The sequence below is a fragment of the Vipera ursinii genome (genome assembly GCF_947247035.1).
Source record: "Vipera ursinii genome assembly, chromosome: Z".
Classification (NCBI taxonomy): domain Eukaryota; kingdom Metazoa; phylum Chordata; class Lepidosauria; order Squamata; family Viperidae; genus Vipera; species Vipera ursinii.
The window spans coordinates 3,100,916-3,123,051 of NC_139517.1; the positions used below are offsets into that span (position 1 = coordinate 3,100,916).

At 48.1% G+C, this 22,136-nt stretch overlaps 2 protein-coding genes across 4 annotated transcripts in view; one reads left to right on the plus strand and one right to left on the minus strand.

The window, feature by feature from the left end:
- On the plus strand, positions 1-11,630 carry EMC9 (ER membrane protein complex subunit 9). 3 transcript variants are annotated; one of them, XM_083377803.1, is made up of 7 exons: positions 1-91; positions 2,207-2,273; positions 2,426-2,636; positions 5,832-5,908; positions 6,029-6,098; positions 7,575-7,669; positions 10,650-11,630. In XM_083377803.1, the coding sequence occupies exons 3-7, from the start codon at positions 2,427-2,429 to the stop codon at positions 10,828-10,830; spliced, it is 633 nt and encodes a 210-aa protein (XP_083233929.1). In that variant the 5' UTR covers positions 1-91; positions 2,207-2,273; position 2,426; the 3' UTR covers positions 10,831-11,630. The 3 variants fall into 3 exon arrangements, with proteins under 3 accessions (XP_083233929.1, XP_083233930.1, XP_083233931.1); XM_083377804.1 differs by having other exon boundaries at positions 72-87; XM_083377805.1 differs by lacking the exon at positions 1-91 and adding an exon at positions 133-166.
- PSME1 (proteasome activator subunit 1) overlaps positions 11,067-22,136 on the minus strand; it is a 19,647-nt gene continuing 8,577 nt past the window's right edge. The window contains exons 8-11 of the mRNA XM_083377797.1: positions 21,902-21,969; positions 14,358-14,412; positions 14,165-14,251; positions 11,067-11,804 (exon numbers count right to left, since the gene is read on the minus strand). Coding sequence (XP_083233923.1) covers positions 11,724-11,804; positions 14,165-14,251; positions 14,358-14,412; positions 21,902-21,969 — 291 coding nt within the window. The 3' untranslated portion in view covers positions 11,067-11,723. The remainder of the gene's footprint in view (positions 11,805-14,164; positions 14,252-14,357; positions 14,413-21,901; positions 21,970-22,136) is intronic.

The following is a 22,136-nucleotide window of genomic DNA, read 5'->3' on the forward strand; positions in this document are numbered from 1 at the left end:
GAAAGCTGTGCTCGGATTGGATCGTTGCTGACCAATCCGTAGGCGCCCAGTGAAACATTCTTACAGAGGGCGGAGCTTGTGGCGGCAGTAGGTACATGCGCAGGGACGGGGGGAGGGGGGGTTGAGTGTGCGGGGGACTACCGCACCCATCATCCTCGGGTGGGCTGTGAGCGATGGGCATTGTAGTCTGTGAAGATCCGGGGTGGGGTGGGGGGAGTGGAGTGGAGTGTTGGGGCTCACATTGGAAGTTACCCAACCCTGGTTATCATATCATATTACATTACTATTATATTATTACATTATATTATTGTATTGGAGTGTATTGTATTTGTGTATTGTATTTATTATATAAGGGATGCGGTGGCTCAGTGGGTTAGGGCGCTGAGCTTGTCGATCAGAAGTTTGGCAGTTTGGCGGGTCGAATCCCGAGTGCCGCGTAGCAGAGTGAGCACCTGTTACGTGTCCCAGCTTCTGCCAGCCTAGCAGTTCGAAAGCACGTCAAAATGCAAGTAGAAAAATAGGGACCACTCCGGTGGGAAGGTAACAGCGTTCCATGTGCCTTTGGCGTCTAGTCATGCCGGCCACGTGACCACGGAGACGTCCTCGGACAAACGCTGGCTCTTCGGCTTTGAAATGGAGATAAGCACCGGCCCCTAGAGTTGGAAACGACTAGCACGCATGTGCGGGGGAACCTTTACCTTTTATTTATTATATATTACCATTACCTAAGGGACGCGGTGGCTCAGTGTGTTAGGACGCTGAGCTTGTTGATCAGAAGGTCGGCAGTTTGGCGGGTCAAATCCCGAGTGCCGCGTAACAGAGTGAGCGCCTGTTACTCGTCCCAGCTTCTGCCAACCTAGCAGTTCGAAAGCATGTAAAAATGCAAGTAGAAAAATAGGGACCACTACGGTGGGAAGGTAACAGCGTTCCGTGCGCCTTTGGCGTCTAGTCATGCCGGCCACATGACCACGGAGACGTCCTCGGACAAGCGCTGGCTCTTCGGCTTTGAAATGGAGATGAGCACCGGCCCCTTGATTCGGAAACGACTAGCACGCATGTGCGGGGGAACCTTTACCTTTTATTTATTATATATTATCATTACATAATAATCTACAGGTAGTCCTCGACTTACAACTAAAATTGAGCCCAAGATTTATGTTTGTTAAGCAGGGGTCTCCAAACCTGGCCCTTTGATGGCTTGTGGACTTCAACTCCCAGAGTTCCTCAGCCAGGCAATTCTAAGAGTTGAAGTCCACAAGCCATCAAAGGGCCAGGTTTGGAGACCCTGTTGTTAAGTCAGACATTTGTTAAGTGAGTTTTCCCCTGTTTTACCGCTCAGTTATTAAGGCAATCACTGCGGTTGTTGAACAAGTCACACGGTTGTTAAGTGAATCTGGCCTCCCCCGTTGACTTTGTTTGTCGGAAGGTCGCAAAAGGGGATCATATGATCCCGGGACAGTGCAACCATCATAAATATGAGTCAGTTGCCAAGAGTCTGAATTTTGATCCTGTGGCCTGCAGTGGTCGTAAGAGTGAAAAACGATCCCAAGTCATTTTTTTCACTGCCGTTGTAACTTTGAATAGTCACTTAACAAAGAGTTGTAAGTCGAGAACTAACTTATATGTAAGGGTGTAGGTCTATCCAAGAGTAGGCAACCGTGGCTCTTTTATGACTCATGGGACTTCAACTCCCAGAATTCCTGAGCCAGCATGAGGGAACTATGGCCCCTTCATGACTCGTGGACTTCAACTCCCAGAATTCTTGAGCCAGCATGGCTGAGCTTGGAAACCTCTCCCTTTCCCCTCAGCGTGGCTGGCTCAGGAATTCTGGGAGTTGAAGTTCACAAGTCATAAAAGAGCCAGGGTTGCCTACCCCTGGTCTGTACATATGTTGTATATAGTATGTTTTAAATGTGTATTATTGTAGGTGCACACTTTGAGAGGAAGCAACTAAATTTGATTTTTAACGTGTGCTGTTGTGCCCACAGGAAAAAAATGACATTAAAGGTTATCTAAATCTAAATCTAATCTGTACTGTACTAATCCTTTACTATACTACACTACACTACTCTACTCTACACAACACTAATCATATATTATGTTCATTGCACAGTCATCCAGATATTCAGACTGGATTTTGCACTTGTATCATATGTTGTATAACATTTTAATTTTATATCACCGGATGTTGTCCTCACCACCCCAGGTTTCCCCATTCGGCCATCCAAGGCGCCTTTGGAATAGGAGGAAGAGAGAACCTCTGAGGAACTAAGGTGAGGTGGTCCTATCCAGCTGGGGCCAACTACAACTCCTATCATCCCCAGCCATAGGGGCATTGAGTGGGGGAGACTTTGGCGGGCAGGGGTTGGGGGTGTTAGGATAACCTCCCAAAACAGCGTCCCAGCAAGGCTTCTGTGCTCGGCAGGATGGGCGAAGTGGAGATCTCGCCTCGGGCGTACGTCAAAATGTGCCTCCATGCAGCTCGGTATCCCCACGTGGGGGTGAACGGACTCCTCCTGGCTCACAAGCGCCGGCCCACAGCTGGGCCCCCCGAATGCCTCTACATCACAGACTGTGTCCCCCTTTTCCACAACAACCTGTCGCTCACCGTGATGCTGGAGGTAGCCCTCAACCAGGTGTGTCATTTCAACATGAATAGACTGGAAAATAAGAATGGAATGGAGTGGAGTGGAATGGAATGGAAAATACAGAATAGAATAGAATTTTGTTGTTAGCTGCGAAGTCGTGTCCGACCCATCGCGACCCCATGGACAACGTTCCTCCAGGCCTTCCTGTCCTCTACCATCTTCTGGAGTCCGTTTAAGCTCACGCCTACTGCTTTGGTGACTCCATCCAGACGCCTCGTTCTCTGTCGTCCCCTTCTTCTCTTGCCCTCCACCTTTCCCAGCATGAGGCTCTTCTCCAGTGAGTCCTTCCTTCTCATTAGATGGCCAAAGGATTTGAGTTTTAGCTTCAGGATCTGGCCTTCTAAAGAGCAGTCAGGGTGGATCTCCTCTAGGACGGACCGGTTTGATGGCCTTGCAGTCCAAGGGACTCGCAGGAGTCTTCTCCAGCACCAGAGTTCAAAGGCCTTGATTCTTTGACGCTCAGCCTTTCTTTTCGTCCAACGTTCACTGCCATGCATTGCAAAGAATAGAGTAGAGTAGAGTAGAGTAGAGTAGAGTAGAGTAGAGTAGAGTAGAGTAGAATAGAATAGAATAGAGACTTATGACTGTTTTTCACACTTAACGATCATTGCAGCATCCCCACAGTCGTGAACAAAATTCAGATGCTTGGCAAGTGACTCCTATTTATGATGGCTATTTATCACTTAGCCCTGGGATTAAGGGATCCCCTTTTGCGACCTCCTGACAAACCAGAGTCAAGCCAGAGTCACTTCACAACCGTGTTACAAACTTAACAACTGCAGGGATTCACAGAACAACTGTGGCAAGGAAGGGCCGTAAAACGTGGCAAAATTAAACTCTTAGCAACAGAAGTTTTGGGCTCAAGTTCCGTATCGCATATCAAGGATTACTTTTTATTCAGCAGCCAAAGCAAAGTCCGAATTCGTACACGGGGCGAAGAGAAGTTTTATTTTTTAATTCAAGAAACCTTGGCTTAACGGGATGGGTACATCTGGCCAATTATTTACAGGACCACACAAGTCTCACAATTATCTCTTTTGCAGTTTGCGAACTGTCAGGACTGTGTTTTGTTTTTTTTTAACCTGGGCCACTTTTAAGATGGCAGACATCAACTCCCAGAATTCCCCAGCCCGTTTTTTGCCCCGTTTTACGACTTTCCTTGCCATCCTTGTTAAGAGAATCAGTGCAGTTCTTAAGTTCGTAATGTAGTTGTTCTGGATTCCCCACTGACTTTGCTGGTCGTAAGATCGCAGAAGGGGATTGCATGACCCCGGGACAAGGCAACCGTCATAAATATGGCTCAGTGGCCAAGTACAGATTTGGATGGGAGAAAACAGGCTTCGACTCAACCCGGCCAAGACTGAGTGGCTGTACATACCGTCATCTCGTTTAGTCCAAGAGGTTCCATCTCTGACTATAGGAGGAGAGATGTTACCTCCCATTGATAGAGCACGCAATCTGGGCGTCCTCCTAGATTCACGACTCAGTTTTGAAGATCACATTGGAACCGTGGCTAGGGGGGCATTTGCACAGATTCGCCTTATATACCAATTGCGCCCCTTTTTGGACCGAGATGCCCTACGTACAGTCACCCACGCACTCGTTACCTCCCGTATTGATTACTGTAATGCTCTCTACATGGGGCTGCCCTTGAAGACCACCCGGAGGCTTCAGCTGGTGCAGAATGCAGCTGCACGGGTTGTGATGGGAGCACCCCGATACTCCCATATCACACCCCTCCTGCGTGAGCTGCATTGGCTACCAGTTGCCCTCCGAGTGAGATTTAAGGTGCTGGTACTTACCTTTAAAGCCCTACATGGCTTATGTCCGGGATACTTGCAGGACCCTCTGCTGCCGGGAACAAATTCCCATCGTCCAGTACGCTCACACAGAGAAGGCCTCCTCAGGGTACCGTCAGCTAGGCAATGTCGGTTGGCGACCCCCAGGGGGAGGGCCTTCTCTGTGGGAGCACCAGTCCTATGGAATCAGCTCCCCCCTGAGCTTCGGATGGCCCAAAACCTCCAATCCTTTCGCCGCGGCCTCAAAACACTCCTGTTCCACCAGGCTGACCTGGACTGACAGGCGTTTTAATTAATTTATATTTAGAATTTTTAATTTATTTTTAGTTTTTAATTTTAATTTATTGCACAGATGATTTTAATTTTATTTTTATCTTGATTTCTCTACTTATTATATGTTATTGTTGTTAGCCGCCCTGAGTCCTTCGGGAGATAGGGCGGGATATAAATCCCATCAATAAATAAATAATAAATAAAATAAGTGCCTTGAGCTTTCATCGCGTGAGCACACGGGAATGGTGCAATGGTCGTATGTGTGAGAAACGGTCGTAAGCCACTTGTTTCCTGTGCCATCGTAACTACGAACGGTCGCTAAATGAATGTAAGTTGAGCAAGTTAAACATGAGTCATGACTCTTACAATACCACGTCAAGGACTACTTGTATGGCTGGATTACCTTTGTCACTTTTTTTGATAGGGTAACTTTCTTAATAGTAGATGACGGGAATGCAGTAGATGTAATATATCAGGGCTCTTCCAACTTGGTCCTTTTAGGACTTGTGGACTTCAACTCCCAGAATTCCTCAGCCAGCATGCCTGGCTGAGGAATCCTGGGAGTTGAAGTCCACAAGTCATCAAAGGGCCAAATTTGAAGACCCCGGTAATATAGCTTGACTTCAGCAAAGTGAAAACATAACCTGCCACGTACTAAATTAATACATGAATTAAAGGTGAGCTGGGTGACAGGACAATTAAATGGGAAACTGAAGTGCTGGCTGGGGAACTCTGGGAGTTGTAGTTCACCCATCTTAAAGCATGCTGGCTGAGGAATTCTGGGAGTTGAAGTCCACAAGTCATCAAAGGGCCAAGTTTGAAGACCCCAGTAATATATCTTGACTTCAGCAAAGTGAAAACATAAGCTGCCACGTGCTAAATTAATAAGTGAATTAAAGGTGGGCTGGGTGACAGGACAATTAAATGGGAAACTGAAGTGCTGGCTGGGGAACTCTGGGAGTTGTAGTTCACCCATCTTAAAGCATGCTGGCTGAGGAATTCTGGGAGCGGGAGTCCACCCCTCTTAAAGTGGGCAAGGTTGAAAAACGCTATCCTAACCCTCCTCCTGAATTCAACAGGTTGCCAACCTGGGCATTTATGCTTTTTGCAGGTGGATTCCTGGAGCGCCGAATCCAATTTGTTCCTTGCTGGCTATTACCAGGCAAACCCTGGGATGGATGACAAAAGGTGAGTTTGAAGAGGGAGGAAGAACGTTGGCGAAGGGATAGATCTCTTTCCTTCCCAAAGTTTCTCTGACTCCTTCCCTTCTTCCTCCCCCCCCCGCTCCCCCCACCACCACCACTGCAGCCCTACCACCCTGGCACAAAGGACTGCAGCGCGGATTGCTGAACTGTGTGACGAGGCGGTGCTGATCATGGTGAGGCGCTGCCTGGATCGGGAAGGTCTGGATGGGCCGATCTTAGGGACGCCGATAGAAGACAATATTTGCACGAATGAAGGCAAACACACGTGTGCCGGGGTAACGTAGCGGGATCCAAGATATAGTCCTCCAGGCACCACATAAATAGCACGCCAGGAACGGCCCCGTGCACACATTCTGGGGATAAGAGAGAGGGAAGTGGCCTGAGGACGGGCTCCAGCATAAGTCGGAAAGCTTGGAAGATTAAGCCTCTGGTCCCCATGACCGGCTCCGATTGGACACCGCAGAATATTTATAGCTCAGGGTTGAACTGTCGAGTCCTTGGCGCTCTCTCTGAGCTGGGTGGTTTCCTTGCAGACGTTTGACGACCCAACTAGGGAACATCATCAGTGCTAGGAGGAAAGGGAAGGGAGGGAGGGAGGGAGGGAGGAAGGAAGGAAGGAAGGAAGGAAGGAAGGAAGGAAGGAAGGAAGGAAGGAAGGAAGGACTGTGGGGTCCTTGGCGCTCTCTCTGAGCTGGGTGGTTTCCTTGCAGATGTTTGACGACCCAACTAGGGAACATCATCAGTGCTAGGAGGAGTCAGGCTTGCAAGGAGAAGGAAGAGGAGGTTGGAGGAAAAGGAGGAGGAGGAGGAGGAGGAGGGCTGTGGGGTCCTTGAGCTTGGCTGTTTTCTTGCAGACGTTTCATGACCCAATGAGGTGATATCATTAGGGCTAGGAGTGCGAGGAGGAGGAGGAAAGGGAAGAGGGCTTTGGGTTTTCTGGTGGTCTCTCTGAGCTGGGTGGTTTTCTTGCGCAGACGTTTCATGACCCAACTAGGGAACATCATCAGTGCTAGAAGGGAGGGGGGTTGTGAAGAGGAGGAAGAGGAGGTGAAGGAAGAAGAGGAGGAGGAGGAGGAGGAGGAGGAGCTGAGGGGTCCTGGTACTCTCTGAGCTTGGCAGTTTCCTTGCAGACATCTTACGACCCAGCTAGGGAACGTCATCAGTTCCTAGAAGGAAGTGGGGTTTGTGGAGAGGATGAGGAGGAGGAGGAGGGTTGGGGGGGGCCCTTGGTGCTCCGAGTTTGGTAGTTTCCCTGCAGATGTTTCATGACCCAACTGGGTCATGTCATCAGTGCTAGAAGGGAGGGGGGTTTATGGAAAGGAGGAGGAGAAGGAGGAGAACTGTGGGGGTCCTTGGTGCTCTCTGAGCTGGGTGGTTTCCTTGCAGACGTTTCATGACCCAACTAGGGAACATCATCAGTGCTAGAGGTTTACTCAAACCCCCCTCCCTTCTAGCACCGATGATGTTCCCTAGTTGAGTCATAAAACCTCTGCAACGAAACCACCCAACTCAGCAATCCCCAAAGACCCACAGCCCAGCCTTGAGCTGCAAACATCCTCTTCTCTGCTCATGCTGTCTCCTGCCATGGGACTGCTCTAGAGTAAAGAGAGGCCTTGATTTGCTTTTTCCTCCCTTAATTCCTTCCCCAGTTGGATAACCGCAAGTTCACGATAAACCCTCGGCTTCCTCCCCTCACCGTCTTGGAGCAGAGAGATCGCCAGTGGCTTCCTAAAGACAAGAACCTGTGAGTTGCAGCTACCGATGGCTTACACAACCCTTACTTACAAGTAATCTTGCAGTAGTATTCACACACTCTCTCACACACACATACACACACACAAGATCCTCATACGGTTTCCTTGAAGCCACATTAATAGAGAGTGCAAACGAGGAGGAAGAAACGACAAGGGTAAAACATTAGAAGGCTCGAGATAAAGAGGAGAATAAAACGATCGCTAAAACCTGTCGATGCCAAACGCCGTTCGTGGGGAAAATAATGTCTTTTGTTTCCATATCGTTTCACACACTCCTCGACTTACGACCGCAGGGGAGCCCAACATTTCTGTCGCTTGGCGAGAGGGCTGTTAAGGTGGGCTTTGTCCCGTTTTACGACGTGCCTTCTCACGGCTTCCCCCATTGACTTCGCTTGCTCAGGAGGTCGCAAAAGGGGAATCACATGATATACACACACACACACACACACACACACACACACAAACACGGGACGCTGCGACTGTCATAAATATGAGTCAGTTGCCCAAGGAGATGAGTTTGCATCATGTGACCGTGGGGCATGCTGCAATAGTTGTGTGAAAAAGAGTCATAAGACTTTTTTTTTTTGCAGTCACTGAGCAAATGCTTGTAAATTGAGGACTGTCTGGATTGGCATTCCGTGCCCAAGGATTATCCAGGGGTATTGTGCTTTATCCAGCCTTACAGATTCACCTCTCATCTTAGAAGAGAAGGGTGAGGGGTGACATGATAGCAGTGTCCCAGTATCTCAGGGGCTGCCCCAAAGAAGAGGGAGTCAAGCCATTCTCCAAAGCGCCTGAAGGTAGGACAAGAAGCAACGGATGGAAACTAGTCAAGGAGAGAAGCAACCTAGAACTAAGGAGAAACTTCCTGACAGTTAGAACAATTAACCAGTGGAACAACCTGCCTCCAGAAGCCGTGAATGCTCCAACCCTGGAAGTTTTTAAGAAGAGACTGGACAGCCAGTTGTCTGAAATGGTATAGGGTTTCCTGCCTGAGCAGGGGGTTGGACTAGATGACCTCCAAGGTCCCTTCCAACTTTATTATTATTATTATTATTATTATTGAGCTTAAATGGACTCCAGAAGATGGTAGAGGACAGGAAGGCCTGGAGGAATGTTGTCCATAGGGTCGCGATGGGTCGGACACGACTTCGCAGCTAACAACAACATTATTATTATTATTATTATTATTATTGTTGTTGTTGTTGTTGTTATTGTTATTGTTATTGTTATTATTATTATTCGTGTCTCCACAGTTTATAAGCCCTTGGGGTCTCCATAGGCTTCCAGTGATTGTGTATTACGAACCAAGCCCTTAAGATGGGTAACAAACATCCTTTGCAGGCAAGTCCCATGTCAGCTCAGCCAACTCTGGTTTAGAATAGGATAGAATAACAGAATTGGACCTTGGAGGTCTTCTAGCCCGAAACCCTGCTCTGTCAGGAAACCCTATACTAGGGGTCTTCAAACCTGGCCCTTTTATGACCTGTGGACTTCAACTCCCAGAATTCCTCAGCCAGCGTGAGGGAACTATGACCCCTTTATGACCTGTGGACTTCAACTCCCAGAATTCCTCAGCCAGCGTGAGGGAACTATGACCCCTTTATGACTTGTGGACTTCAACTCCCAGAATTCCTCAGCCAGCGTGAGGGAACTATGACCCCTTTATGACTTGTGGACTTCAACTCCCAGAATTCCTCAGCCAGCGTGAGGGAACTATGACCCTTTGATGACTTGTGGATTTCAACTCCCAGAATTCCTCAGCCAGCGTGCCTGCCTCAGGAATTCTGGGAGTTGAAATCCACAAGTCATAAAAGGGCCAGGTTTGAAGACCCCCTCTGCCCTATATACCATTTCAGACAAATGGTTGTCCAAGCTCTACTTAAAAACTTGCAGTGTTGGAGCATTCACAACTCCTGGTGGCAAGTCGTTCCACCGGTTAATTGTTCTCACTGTCAGGAAAATTCTCCTCCTGGGTGGCTTCTCTCCTTGACTGGTTTCCATCTGTTGGCTCTTCTCCTTCTTTCAGGTGCGTTGGAGAAGAGGTGGAAACCCCTGCCCCTCTTTTTTGTGGCAGCCCCTCAAATATTGCAAAAGGCCATCATGTCACCCCTGGCCTTATTTTTATTGGGTGTTATTACAGATTGTGATACTAAAGAAATTAACTTGATGTTGAATTTGATAACAGCTGCGAGGTTATTGGTAGGACTGCCTGCCTACTATAGAGGAATGGACGCTTAAAAGTGCCAAATTTAGCAGAAATGGCTAAGATTTCTGCTTACTTGAAGGATCATTCACAAGAAAGATACATTTCGGTTTGGAGAAGATGGATAGATTATATTCAGAAAAAATATGGGACCAAAAAGTTCCATTTAGCTTATGAGTAAATTTTAGATTGTTATAATTTAAATTTCTTTTATAAGTTGGATATTTTTAGAGTGTTTGTAATTATGTTATAGGCGAGTTAAAGTGTATTATGTATTTGGCTATTTACATAGTTGATTAATGTTAGTTAGATTATGATTATTATATATTTGTAACCCTGTAATCAGCTTTGGGAAGTGGGGGAGGGGGGGTTAGGGGTGGGTTGGGGATGGGATAATATTGTAACTTTTATAAAACTTTTCAATAAAAAAAGGGCCAAGTTTGAAGACCCCGGTAATATACCTTCCCTTCATTAAACTAGACATACCCAATTCCAGGAACCCTTCTTTGCTTCATAAAGCGTGTTAAAAGTCAGTTACGACTTAACCAAGAGGCAATGTAGCAGAACGAGGGAATTACCCCTGCTCCACCCGTTAACATTCAAGTCCCCTTTTTCAGAAATATAGAACAGAGTTGGAAGGGACCCTGGAGGTCCTCTAGCCTAACCCCCCCCGCCCCCCCCCCCATGCTCAAGCAGGAAATCCTATCCCCGTTCAGGACAAATCGCTCTTCGATCTCTCCTTGACCGCTTTTTGATGTTTTCAGGGTCATGTGGTCCGACTGGGAAGCCTCTCGCCACATCTGCAAGTCCCTCTTGGAGGCCAAAGTGTACTCCCGATTGGTCGACTTCGATAGCCACCTGGATGACATCAGACAAGACTGGACCAATCAGCAGCTGAACACGGAAATCGCCCAGTTGGTATCGGTAGCCAATGGCAGCGCTTGAAGGAGCAGCCGGGCCGGTTTGCAAGGATCTTAATTAAACCCGGTTCCCTCCAGCTTCATTGGGAGCATCCGGGATGCCGGTCAGCCCAGATAGAAGCCAGGGGGTCATGTGATCAAGGCCCCACCCCTTTTTAACGGCAAGGCGGCCATCTTGACTGTCTTATCTCCTCCCGCCCAACGAGACGCCTCTCTTGAAGAAAAAGGATGAATTTGCTTTAAAATTTGTGGTTTTTTAAAAAATTTATTCCATCTTTGCAAAAGCAACGCCCCCAACAAAATTGTTTTTTTTTTAAAAAGGAGGGATTTAACCCCCTCACCGTTTTATTCAGGTAGTCCTCAAACTTACAACCACAAATTGAGCCCAACGGTTCGGTCGCTGAGCGAGATGTTGGTTAAAATGAGTTTTTGCCCCGTTTTATGACCTTTCTTGAATCACTGTATCTGGGAGGTTAGTAACCCGCTTGTTAAGTGAACTCCCCCTTGGCTCTGCTTGTCGGAAGGTTGCAAAAGGGGGTCCCGGCGACCGTCGTTAAGTATGAACGATCTGAATTTTGAGCGCGTGACCGCTGGGAGGCTGCAGCGGTCGTTAAGTCTTTAAAAAGTCACTTTTTTTTCCAGTCCCGTTAACTGAGCAGTCGCTAAACAAACTGTCGTAAATCGAGGACTACCTGGAACGTCAGAAGATTTTATTTCATCGGCGCAGTTTAAGGTTTTATATTTATAAAACGCGTCGGATTCCAGAGAGGGAAGCCCAACTGCCATTCTTCGCTTAGGACCCGAATTAAACGTTTCCTCTCGCCACTCATTTTAAAGATCTGTTTATTTAAAGAGAATCAAGTGGATCAGGGAAGGCAAAAAGGGTCCGGAAAGTGACCTGATGTCTGGCTGAACCGTTTAGTAGATCATCCCTTTGTTTTCATCTCGGGGCTTCTTAATCTTGTCGAAATTCTTCAGGATGCTGTCATAGGTCACAGCCTAGGAAGAGAGAGGACAGAATAAGAGTAAGAGTAGAATAGAGAATAGAACAGAATAAGAATAGAATAGATAATAGAATAGAATTAGAATTACAATAGAACCACAGAAAATATGGAATGGAATAGAATAGAATAAAATTAGAATAGTGAACAGAAAGAATGGAATGGAATAGAATAGAATAGAAATAAGGAATAGAATAGAATTAGAATTAGAATTACAATAGAACAACAGAAAAGATGGAATAAAATAGAATAAAATAAGAATAGAGAACAGAAAGAATGGAATGGAATAGAATTACAACAGAACAAAATATGGAATAAAATAGAATAAAATTAGAATAGAGAGCAGAGGGAATGGAATGGAATAGAATAGAAAATACGGAACGGAATAGAACAGAACAGAAAATATGGAATGCAACGTGGCAATTTTAAAAGGGGTGGACTTCAAATCTTCAGATTACTTTTCTCCCGTATCCACCATAACAGAATAACGGAGTTGGAAGGGACCTTGGAGGTCATCTAGTCCAGGGCTTTTCAACCTTTTCACCCACTTTTAGGATATGGCAACACCCGAGTGTACCCCCAGTCGCCTAGCTCCAGCCGTCTCTCGCTCAGGCTTGTGCGGTGCTGCCACCGGTTCAGCTCATTCACCTCCCCCGCTACCACTTTTCTAGGAGGGTCGCGTACCACCCGCCAGGTGCCAATGTACCACAGGGGGTACCCGTACCGCCGGTTGAAAAGCCCTGTTCTAGTCCAGCCCCCTACCCAAGCAGGAGAAGCTATAACATCTCAGACAAATGGCTGTCCAATCTCTTCTTGAAAACCTCCAATGTAATAATAACAATAATAATAATAATAATAAGTTGGAAGGGACCTTGGAGGTCATCTAGTCCAACCCCCTGCTAAAGTGTTGGAACACCTACAATTTCTAGTGGCAAGCTAGATTAATTGTTCTCACAGCCTGGAAGTTTCTCCTTAATTCCAGGTTGCTTTTCTCCTTGATCAGTTTCCATCCGTTGCTTCTTCTCCTGCCTTCAGGGGGGGCTTTGGAGAACAGGTTGACCCCCACCCCCTCTTCTTTGTGGCAAACCCTCAAATACTGGAGGACTGCTATCATGGCACTCACCTTTCCCTTTTCGCAGATTAGACAATTCATAGTGCTGTAAGCTAAACTACGAATCAAAAACTGGATCTGTAATCGATCTGGTCAGTGGTGGGATGTATGATCCCAGCAATACTTGGAGTTGGGGAACAGGTTATGGTTCCCTTCTTACGGGGTGTGTGGGGGTGAGAGTGAGATATTTTCGAGATGCCCAGGCACCTTAAAAAAATACAGGTAAGTCCTCGACTTACGACCACAAGGGAGCCCAACACTTCTGAGGCTAAGCGAGACAGTTACGTGAATTTTGCCCCATTTTTACAACCTATCTTACCGCCGTCGCTAAACGAATCCCTGCAGGTGATAAGTTAGTAACACAGTCGTTAAGCGAATCTGGCTACCCCCATTGACTTTGCTTGTCAGGAGGTTGCAAAAGGGGTTCATGCGGCCTCGGGATGCTGCAACCGTCACAAATGCGAATCAGTTGCCAAGCGTCCGAATTTTGATCATGTGACTGGGCATGCTGCAGGGGTTTTCAAACTTGGCCCTTGGATGACTTGTGGACTTCAACTCCCAGAATTCCTCAGCCAGCGTGAGGGAACTATGACCCTTTTATGACTTGTGGACTTCAACTCCCAGAATTCCTCAGCCAGCGTGAGAGAACTATGACCCTTCGATGACTTGTGGACTTCAACTCCCAGAATTCCTCAGCCAACATGCCTGGCTGAGGAATTCTGGGATTTGAAGTCCACAAGTCATCCAAGGGCCAAGTTCAAAGACCCCTGGCCATAAGTGTGAAAAACGGGTCTTTTTTTTCAGCGCCGTTGTGACTTTGGACGGTCACCAAACGAACGGGGACTAGAGTCATTAATAAGAAATAAATTAATTCATTAAAAAGAAAACAAGAACAATTTTTTTTAAAAAAAGCAAAGGGCAGACTTGAGGGACGACCGGTTGTCTCTTTCTAAATTTCCCCGAAGTTCCTCGGCCGACGGATCAAGGGGAGGGTTAAGAGAGGAACACGTATCTCTCCGCACCATCCTTGGTGCTCCCAGTTGGCCAATTTTGGAGAGATTTCTGTGAAAGGTGGCAGTTTTGAAAAAAAAAATTGTGGAAATAAAACACGCAGAATTCTGCAGCTCTTGGGGGGGCGGGATTTTGAGGTCATCGTTCAGCGTGTTGTTTTTTTTGGGGGGGGGGAGAGGAAATAAAAAATGTCGGGTGAAACGGCCTCAGCATTGACGTCCCCACCAAGGACTCACGTAAATGTTTCTCAGTTCGTTGACCATGAATCGGATTTCGGCATATTCCGCTTCGTCGATCTCGTGGACCAGCTGGCGGTAGTCGCCCTGTAAGCGACGGGGAGAGAAGGAACAAACAGCGTTTCAGCCATGACACCGTTTCGAGTTTCGGCGCCGGAAGGCAAAGCTCGAACGGGGAGGGAGGGAGACGTACCACGTGGGGACTCTTAGCAGCTTTGGCCACGGCGTCGCCCCGTTCAGAATAATACCTAAGACGTGGACAAGAAAAGAGAATTTAAATCTCAGGGAATTAAGGGCACATTTTCACTGTGAGAGAAAGCCGGGTGACGTCAGTGGAGTCTCAGGCTCTAGTCTTCCCACAACCATAAAAGCTCCCTAGGTGGACTCTGGGCTGGTCCCTTCCTGTCAGCCCAGCCTACCTTGAAGGGCTGTTGTGGGGATTAGAAACCAGGGGTTGGTGAGTTCTAGTCCCGCCTTCGCCATGAAAGCCAGCTAGGTGACTGGGCCAATCACCAGGAGACAGGGAGTTCTAGTCCTGCTTTAGGTATGAAAGCCAGCTGGGTGACTTTGGGCCAATCACCAGGAGACGGGGAGTTCTAGTCCTGCCTTGTTACATGTTTTGTGCCAGCCATGGCAGTTCCCCAAATAGGTCATCAGATGGAGCAAAGAGGCTTCTTTGCTCCCCTGCAGCAGCCCCATTGGCGAGAGAGTTTTATGGCTAGGGAGGGGCCGAGACCCCCCATAAATACCTCTGCCCAGGGGCTGCTTCTTTGTTCTAGCTCTGCTTCTCTTTCTATCTATCTTCTATCTTACAAGCATGGATGCTTCCATGCCATATAGCTCTTTTTATATAACCTGTCGATGAATAAAGCTTCATAATGACTGCATCTATGCATTCTGCCTATTTCACTTTGGAAGCACCTTAACGTTCCATCGATCTCTTGTGAAAGCTGCTTTACAAGTTGGTAGCAGAGAGGATGGTTAAAGGGAACGCTTCCAAAGCCTGCAGCTAATGCCTAGATTTGAAACTGAAATGGATGGCCGGAAATCGCAGATTGTGACCAGGAGTCTTCAATCAAGATTAACAGCTCTAGCCCCTGAAGCAAGCTCCGCTCCAGGTGAGAGCACAGATGGCCTCCTTCTGCACGCCACAGAGGGAAGCTTGGAAGTTTTACAGTCCGCCCAAGACTGTCAAGATGCAGCAGAAGCGCTCCGGGCCCAACGCAAGCAACGCGTGGATCAAATGTCTACACCAGAATGCAAGGAACTGCTTCTAAAACTCCTTGAAGTACAGGAGACCCCACAAGCCTCTCCACGGAGGACATCAGTGCAGAAGGACTGTGAATGCTGGGTAAGCCCCCCCTCAGCCATCACGAGGCCCCTCAATATGGCGCCTGCCACCCTGAGTAACCCCGGGACCCCAGGGCTTTCGGCGCGAAATACCCTGCCTAACCGCGACCTCCAGCTTCCTGGGGCAACAGGAAACAAGATGGCTGCGCCCAGGGAGACCGCATGGCCCGGCACAGGAAGCAAGATGGCAGCCCCCTGTGCGCCCACATTTTCTAACAAAGAAAGGCCTCAACTTAGTCTGGAGGCCCAGCAACCCCTGGCATACGGCCGTAGCAACATGCAAACTCCTGGGCTCTCTCCAGCAGAAACCCTCGTGACCTATGATGGCTATAAGACTGCTCATTACCCCCCAAGGCCCCCGACCCTCTCTCCGGGGCCCCCAGCCTTCCCTTCGCCCCCGCCCAGGCACTCTCCTTACTTGGCCTTCGGGGGGGGGTTGGCCCCCTCCTCCAGCATCGGCTTTAGCCATCCCCAAGGTCTTCAGGAACAGCGATGGGCTTCTCAAGGCAATCCAGGGCCGGGGGGGCTCCAGGAAGGATTTCCAGAGCATTTTAAAAACCAAGTGCCGGCCGGCAATCTTGGGCTCCGCCCACCCCCTGATCACATGTTTTCCGGACATGCCCAGTACGGGCTTTTTAACCCAGAAGGGGGGCCATCTGAAAATCAGAGAAATATACCACCAACGCCCACTAGAGGGGTACCTTTACCATTTTTTTTCAATGCCAACCTCCCAAATGCTCCAAGAATGGGATAATACGTTTCTAATTGCATCCCCGTTGCCTCCAAACTTTGAAAAATTGAAAATTGGGGGTGAGAACTATCACAGTTGGAATAGAAATTTGCAGGTATGTCTATTGAAGGATGGGATTCTTGAAATGGCCCTGAACCCACCACCTTTCCCGTGGAGCTCACGAGAAGAGTGGCTTCATAGACAGACTTTTTCCACTCTGATGGAGTCCATCGATGATAATATGTTCCCTAGCATTCCAGATGGACTCACAGCTTGTGCAGCCTTGCGCCTATTATACAATTTATTCAACAGCAAGAGCATGGGTTCTCTCACCAGACTCACAACTGAGTTTTACAACACAAGACTCAGGTTTGGGGCCAGCATGGCAGAACATCTTGGAAAATTAAAATCCCTCAGGGCGCAACTAATGTCCAAAAATTACCGAATACCTGAAGAGAACTTGGTCGCAGTTATTGTGGCTTCCCTGGACAAAAGTTGGAACAATTTTATTATTTCCCTGGAAGGGGGCAGGGATGGACCCATGCCTCTGTCCTACCTCGAGGGCAGACTCATTGACGAAGATAGCAGACGTAGACATACGGGAGAATACAACAGAGTCACCAGCCAGCCAGCCAGCACACGACACCGCAACTCAGAGCGGGTTAATGCTCTACTCAAGTGTTTCACCTGTGGCTCTGAGGGGCACCTCAAGAAGGACTGCCCCCATTTTCAACAAGGCCCCAAGCGTGGTCCCAATCAAGGTAGGGGCAAGGGACAAGGAAGGGGCCGTGGCGGGGCCAAAAGTACTAACAATCTTGTGTCTACCTGTGCCCCCACCACAAGAGCTGATAGCTCCACTGACTTATGGTTGCTGGACTCTGGAGCTTCATCTCACATTACTAATGTGAGTCAAGGTTTTAAAAGGTTAAAGAAAATTAACTCATCTGTCAAGGTGGCCAACGGTGATAAAGCTTTGGTTATTGGGGAGGGCACGGTTTCTCTACCCGGGCTTGGAAAAATTGAAGGTGTCTTACACGCGCCCTCTATTGCCAACAACCTGTTGAGCATTATCAAGTTATGTGACGATGACGGGGTGGAAGTTTTATTTCGCAAAGGGGGAGGTCATGTCACCCGGGACCAGAGGGTCATTGGAAATATAGCCATCATAGATGATTTGCCATATTTCTCCCCCTTAGAAGGGGCCTCACAGACAACCCCAAGACTGCTTAACGACCGCAAGGGTGAAGCGGTTGCATCCAAGCCCCCACAGCAAGGCAGTGTGGATAAGAAATCCCAACCTCAGCTGTCACCTGAAGCACCGCTCAAGGCTACCAAAGCCAAGAGGGTGTCAGTCGGGAAGCCACTCCACGATAAGTGTGCCCATATTTTGCACCGAAGATTAGGTCATGCAAGCTTCCCTGTAGTTAAAAAGATGGGAGAGTTTGCTGAGGGAGTCCAGCTCAAAGATTGTGAGGTATTCCTGGACTGTGCAATCTGTAAGAAGTCAAAGAGGAAAGCTGCGCCTATCCCAAAAACATCACTGCGTAAGACCCAATTCCCATATCAACTAGTTCATGTTGATTTGGTCGGGCCTTTCACACCATCTCTAGGGAAAAGTCAGTATTTTCTCACTGCAGTTGATGATTTTTCAAGGTACGGCCATGTGTATATCCTCACAGAAAAATCTGGAGCTTTTGATGCCATAAAATCACTCTACAACCTTGTAGAGACCCAGTATAAAACCAAGATTGCACAACTGCAGAGCGACCGCGGGGCTGAGTTCATGTCCCGAAAATTCCAGGACTGGGTAAAGCGTAAGGGCATCCGCCATTTTCTTACCGCGCCTTTCACCCCCGCTCAGAATGGTGTGGCAGAGAAAAGAAATGGAGTCCTACAAACTATGATGCGTAGTCTGATTGCAGACGCAGGGGTCGCAGAATCATACTGGGCAGAAGCGGTAAAATACGCCAATTATACCTTAAACCGCACTTGGAGCAGTGTTGTGAACCAGACCCCATATTTCCTAGTTCATGGTAGGAAACCAAATCTTGGACATTTACGTGTTTTTGGGTCCTATGCATGGGTTCACATCCCCAAGCAGCTGCGGAAGAAGGGGAGATCTGTCTCCCAGAGACTAAGGTTCTTGGGCTACGCTCCTGGCTCCAAGGCCTACCGTTTCCTGGGAGAAGGGGGCAGGATTGTGACTTCCCAATCTGCCTCCTTCGAAGAGGACTCCAATTGGGCCCAGATACACTCCAATGATCTGAGCCCATATATCAACCGTCCCAGCAAGGGCACACCGACTACAACATCACCTGAGACGTCCACATACCCTGCCACCGACGAAAGTGTGGAACAAGACGAAGATGTCATCCCACCTGGTTCAGATGGGGAGGATGAGCCGTCCAGTTCCCCAGCAACGCCTCAGAAACCCGCGGAAGAAAAAGGCGGTGAGTGGCAGAAGGTAAGGAGGTCAAAGCGGTCCAACAAAGGCATCCCGCCAAAGAGAATTGACATTGGGCACATCGCATCTGTTAACAGCGTTGTGGTCACCCCAAAATCCTTCTCTGACATCCAGGAGCTGCCCATCGAAGAACAGGAGAAATGGCAGCTCGCGATGGAGAAGGAAATGCAGAGCTTAAAACAACTCAAGGTCTTCACCCCCCAGCAACCTCCAAAGGAGAGGAAAGTCATTGGCACAAGGTGGGTTTACAAGGCAAAACCACTTGCCAATGGCCTCTACCTGTATAAGGCCCGTCTGGTAGCTCAGGGATTCGCCCAACGCTATATGGAAGACTATGGCGAGACATACTCTCCAACTGTCCGGGCAGAGAGCGTCAAGACCGCCCTCGTGACTGCAGCTGCTCTGGGGGAGGAAGTCTTCCAATTCGACATCCAGACGGCTTACCTCCACGCCAAATTGGACCGGCAGATCTACGTGAAGGCCCCTCCTGGCTACCAGCAAGAAGGGGAAAATACATGGTTACTCCACAAAGGGTTATATGGTCTCAAGCAGTCAGGGAAATTATGGTATGACTGTCTTAGAAAGAGTTTAGAACGAGTTGGTTTCACTGCATCCCGTGCAGATAAATGTGTTTTCACACGCAACTCAAAGGGTACCACAGAAAGGGTGTTAGTTTATGTGGACGACCTACTATATGTAGGACCTGACAAGGAAGGGTGTGATGAATTTGCCAAGGCCCTGGAAGAAAAGTTCACTTTGAAATCTTTGGGGCGGGTTGATAAGTACTTGGGTGTGCATATTTTGGCCACTAAGGGGGGGTTCGCTCTATCTCAAAAAGAAAAGATAGAGGAGTTATTGGCCAAATGCAAAATGGCAGAATCTAATCCTACGCACAGCCCAATGCAAAGCGACTTTTACAACCATACTCACAAGGACGGTCCTGAGTTCACAGATAACACGCTTTACAGATCTGTGATTGGCTCCTTGCTATACATCAGCAATTGGAGCAGGCCTGACATAGCTTTAGCTGTAAATCTATTGTCCAGGCATGTGGAACACCCAAAGGAATTCCACTGGACTGCTGTTAAGAGGGTACTTAGGTACCTCAGGGGCACGACCGATGCCCTCCTTGTGCTGGAACCAGAGAAGGGGGAGACGGCCCAGCTCTCTGCTTACTCAGACGCAGACTGGGCTGGCGACACCAAAAGTAGGCGGAGCACTTCTGGTATACTCATATTGCTAAATGGCTGCCCAATACATTGGCATGTTAGGCAGCAAAAATTTGTTTCTTGCTCCACGGCCGAGGCTGAATATGCCAGCCTGTCAGACACGGCCAATGATTTGACTTGGTTCAATGAGCTGATAACGAGCATCTGGGCAGCTCCTCCTCTGCCCATCCAAATTCTAGAGGACAACACAGCCGCCATTGCAATCTCGGAGGCTTATGCAGTAGGCTCTAGATCTCGCCACATAGACATACGCTATAAAAATGTCAGACAGCTTGTCAAAGAGGGTTTTATACGTGTAGAGCACTGTAACACAGTTGACCAGATAGCTGATCTGTTCACCAAACCTCTTCCCATTGACCGGCACAACCTTCTGTGTAAGCGTTTGTGTTTGGCCTTCTGAATGTTTTTATACATGTCTATGACACCTGCTTGCCCCTCACACACATTCACTGGTCCCTGTCATTGGCTGGCAAGAAGGGGAATTGTTACATGTTTTGTGCCAGCCATGGCAGTTCCCCAAATAGGTCATCAGATGGAGCAAAGAGGCTTCTTTGCTCCCCTGCAGCAGCCCCATTGGCGAGAGAGTTTTATGGCTAGGGAGGGGCCGAGACCCCCCATAAATACCTCTGCCCAGGGGCTGCTTCTTTGTTCTAGCTCTGCTTCTCTTTCTATCTATCTTCTATCTTACAAGCATGGATGCTTCCATGCCATATAGCTCTTTTTATATAACCTGTCGATGAATAAAGCTTCATAATGACTGCATCTATGCATTCTGCCTATTTCACTTTGGAAGCACCTTAACGTTCCATCGATCTCTTGTGAAAGCTGCTTCACATGCCTTAGCCAGTAAAGCTGGCTGGGTGACTCCAATCACCAGGAGACGGTGAGTTCTAATCCCGCCTTAGCCAGGAAAGCCAGCTGGGTGACTTTGGGCCAATCACCAGGAGACACGGAGTTCTAGTCCCGCCTTCGCAATGAAAGCCAGCTGGGTGACTTTGGGCCAATCACCAGGAGACGGGGAGTTCTAGTCCTGCCTTAGCCAGGAAAGCCAGCTGGATGACTTTGGGCCAATTACCAGGAGACGGTGAGTTCTAATCCCGCCTTAGCCAGGAAAGCCAGATGGGTGACTTCGGGCCAATCACCAGGAGACGCGGAGTTCTAGTCCCACCTTCGCAATGAAAGCCAGCTGGGTGACTTTGGGCCAATCACCAGGAGGCAGAATTGTGGTCTAGACTCTAGAGCAGGGTTAGGCAACCTTGGCTCTTTTATGACCTGTGGACTTCAATACCCAGAATTCCTGAACCAGCAATGCTGACTCAGGAATTTTGGGAGTTGAAGTCCACACGACATAAAAGAGCCAAGTTGCCTATCCTTCCTCCAGAGGATGGTGTTTCCCATCCCTGCCAGGGAAACTTTTTAAATAATTTTTTTAAAAAAATCTGCATTTTTGCCAGTTGCAGAGCTGCAGACACGATTCGATCTGAGCTGCAGATTGAGGCCTCAGTGCCCTTGGGATTTGTGATGCAAGAATTCATCGCTCCACCGGTCTCTCTTGTTGGGCCAGATCTGATTGTTCCATAATCTGACCGATCTTTGGGACGTGTCTCCCGTTTTATCACCGCTGGATCTCAGGGCAAGGAGATTAGTGCAGTGGAAGAAGGCGGTTTCCTTCGGAGTGACTTGCAATTTAGGACTAAAGCAAGGTCCAAGGTTGAACTATTAAAACGATTAAAATAAGATTTGCACGCCTGAAAGTTCAGCTCACCAGCAGCAAACAGTTCTGTTCTTTTAAATTGTGGCAAAACAGAGAGATTTAAGGTGATTTTTTTTCTTTTTTAGCCTAGTCCAGGGGTAGGGAACCTCGGCTCTTTCATGAGTCACGGACTTCAACTCCCAGAATTCTTCAGCCAGCATGGCTCAGCTTGGAAACCTCTCCCTTTGCCCTCAGCGTCTGAATGACTTACTTGGAGATGTGTGTTTGAAATCCTTCCAGCTTCGTCCGAACTGAGGTCAACAATTCATATACTTTTTCCTAGAACAGAGAGAGAGAGAGAGAAAGAGAGGGAGGGGGAGAGAGAGGGAGAGAAAGGAAAAATAAGAATTTAATTGTAATTATAAGGTAAAGCAGTGTTTCTCAAACTCAGCAGCTTTAAGATGGGTGGATTTCAACTCCCAGAATTCCCTAGCTAACCTACTTTA

What these genes read in the sequence shown, in the direction of transcription:
- EMC9 (XM_083377803.1), top strand. Translation starts at nt 2,427, where the DNA reads ATGGGCGAAGTGGAGATCTCGCCTCGGGCGTACGTCAAAATGTGCCTC. An exon ending in CCTGGGATGGATGACAAAAG is followed by an intron (nt 5,909 to 6,028) that starts GTGAGTTTGAAG and finishes CCACCACTGCAG; the next exon opens with CCCTACCACCCTGGCACAAA. An exon ending in ACGAGGCGGTGCTGATCATG is followed by an intron (nt 6,099 to 7,574) that starts GTGAGGCGCTGC and finishes TTCCTTCCCCAG; the next exon opens with TTGGATAACCGCAAGTTCAC.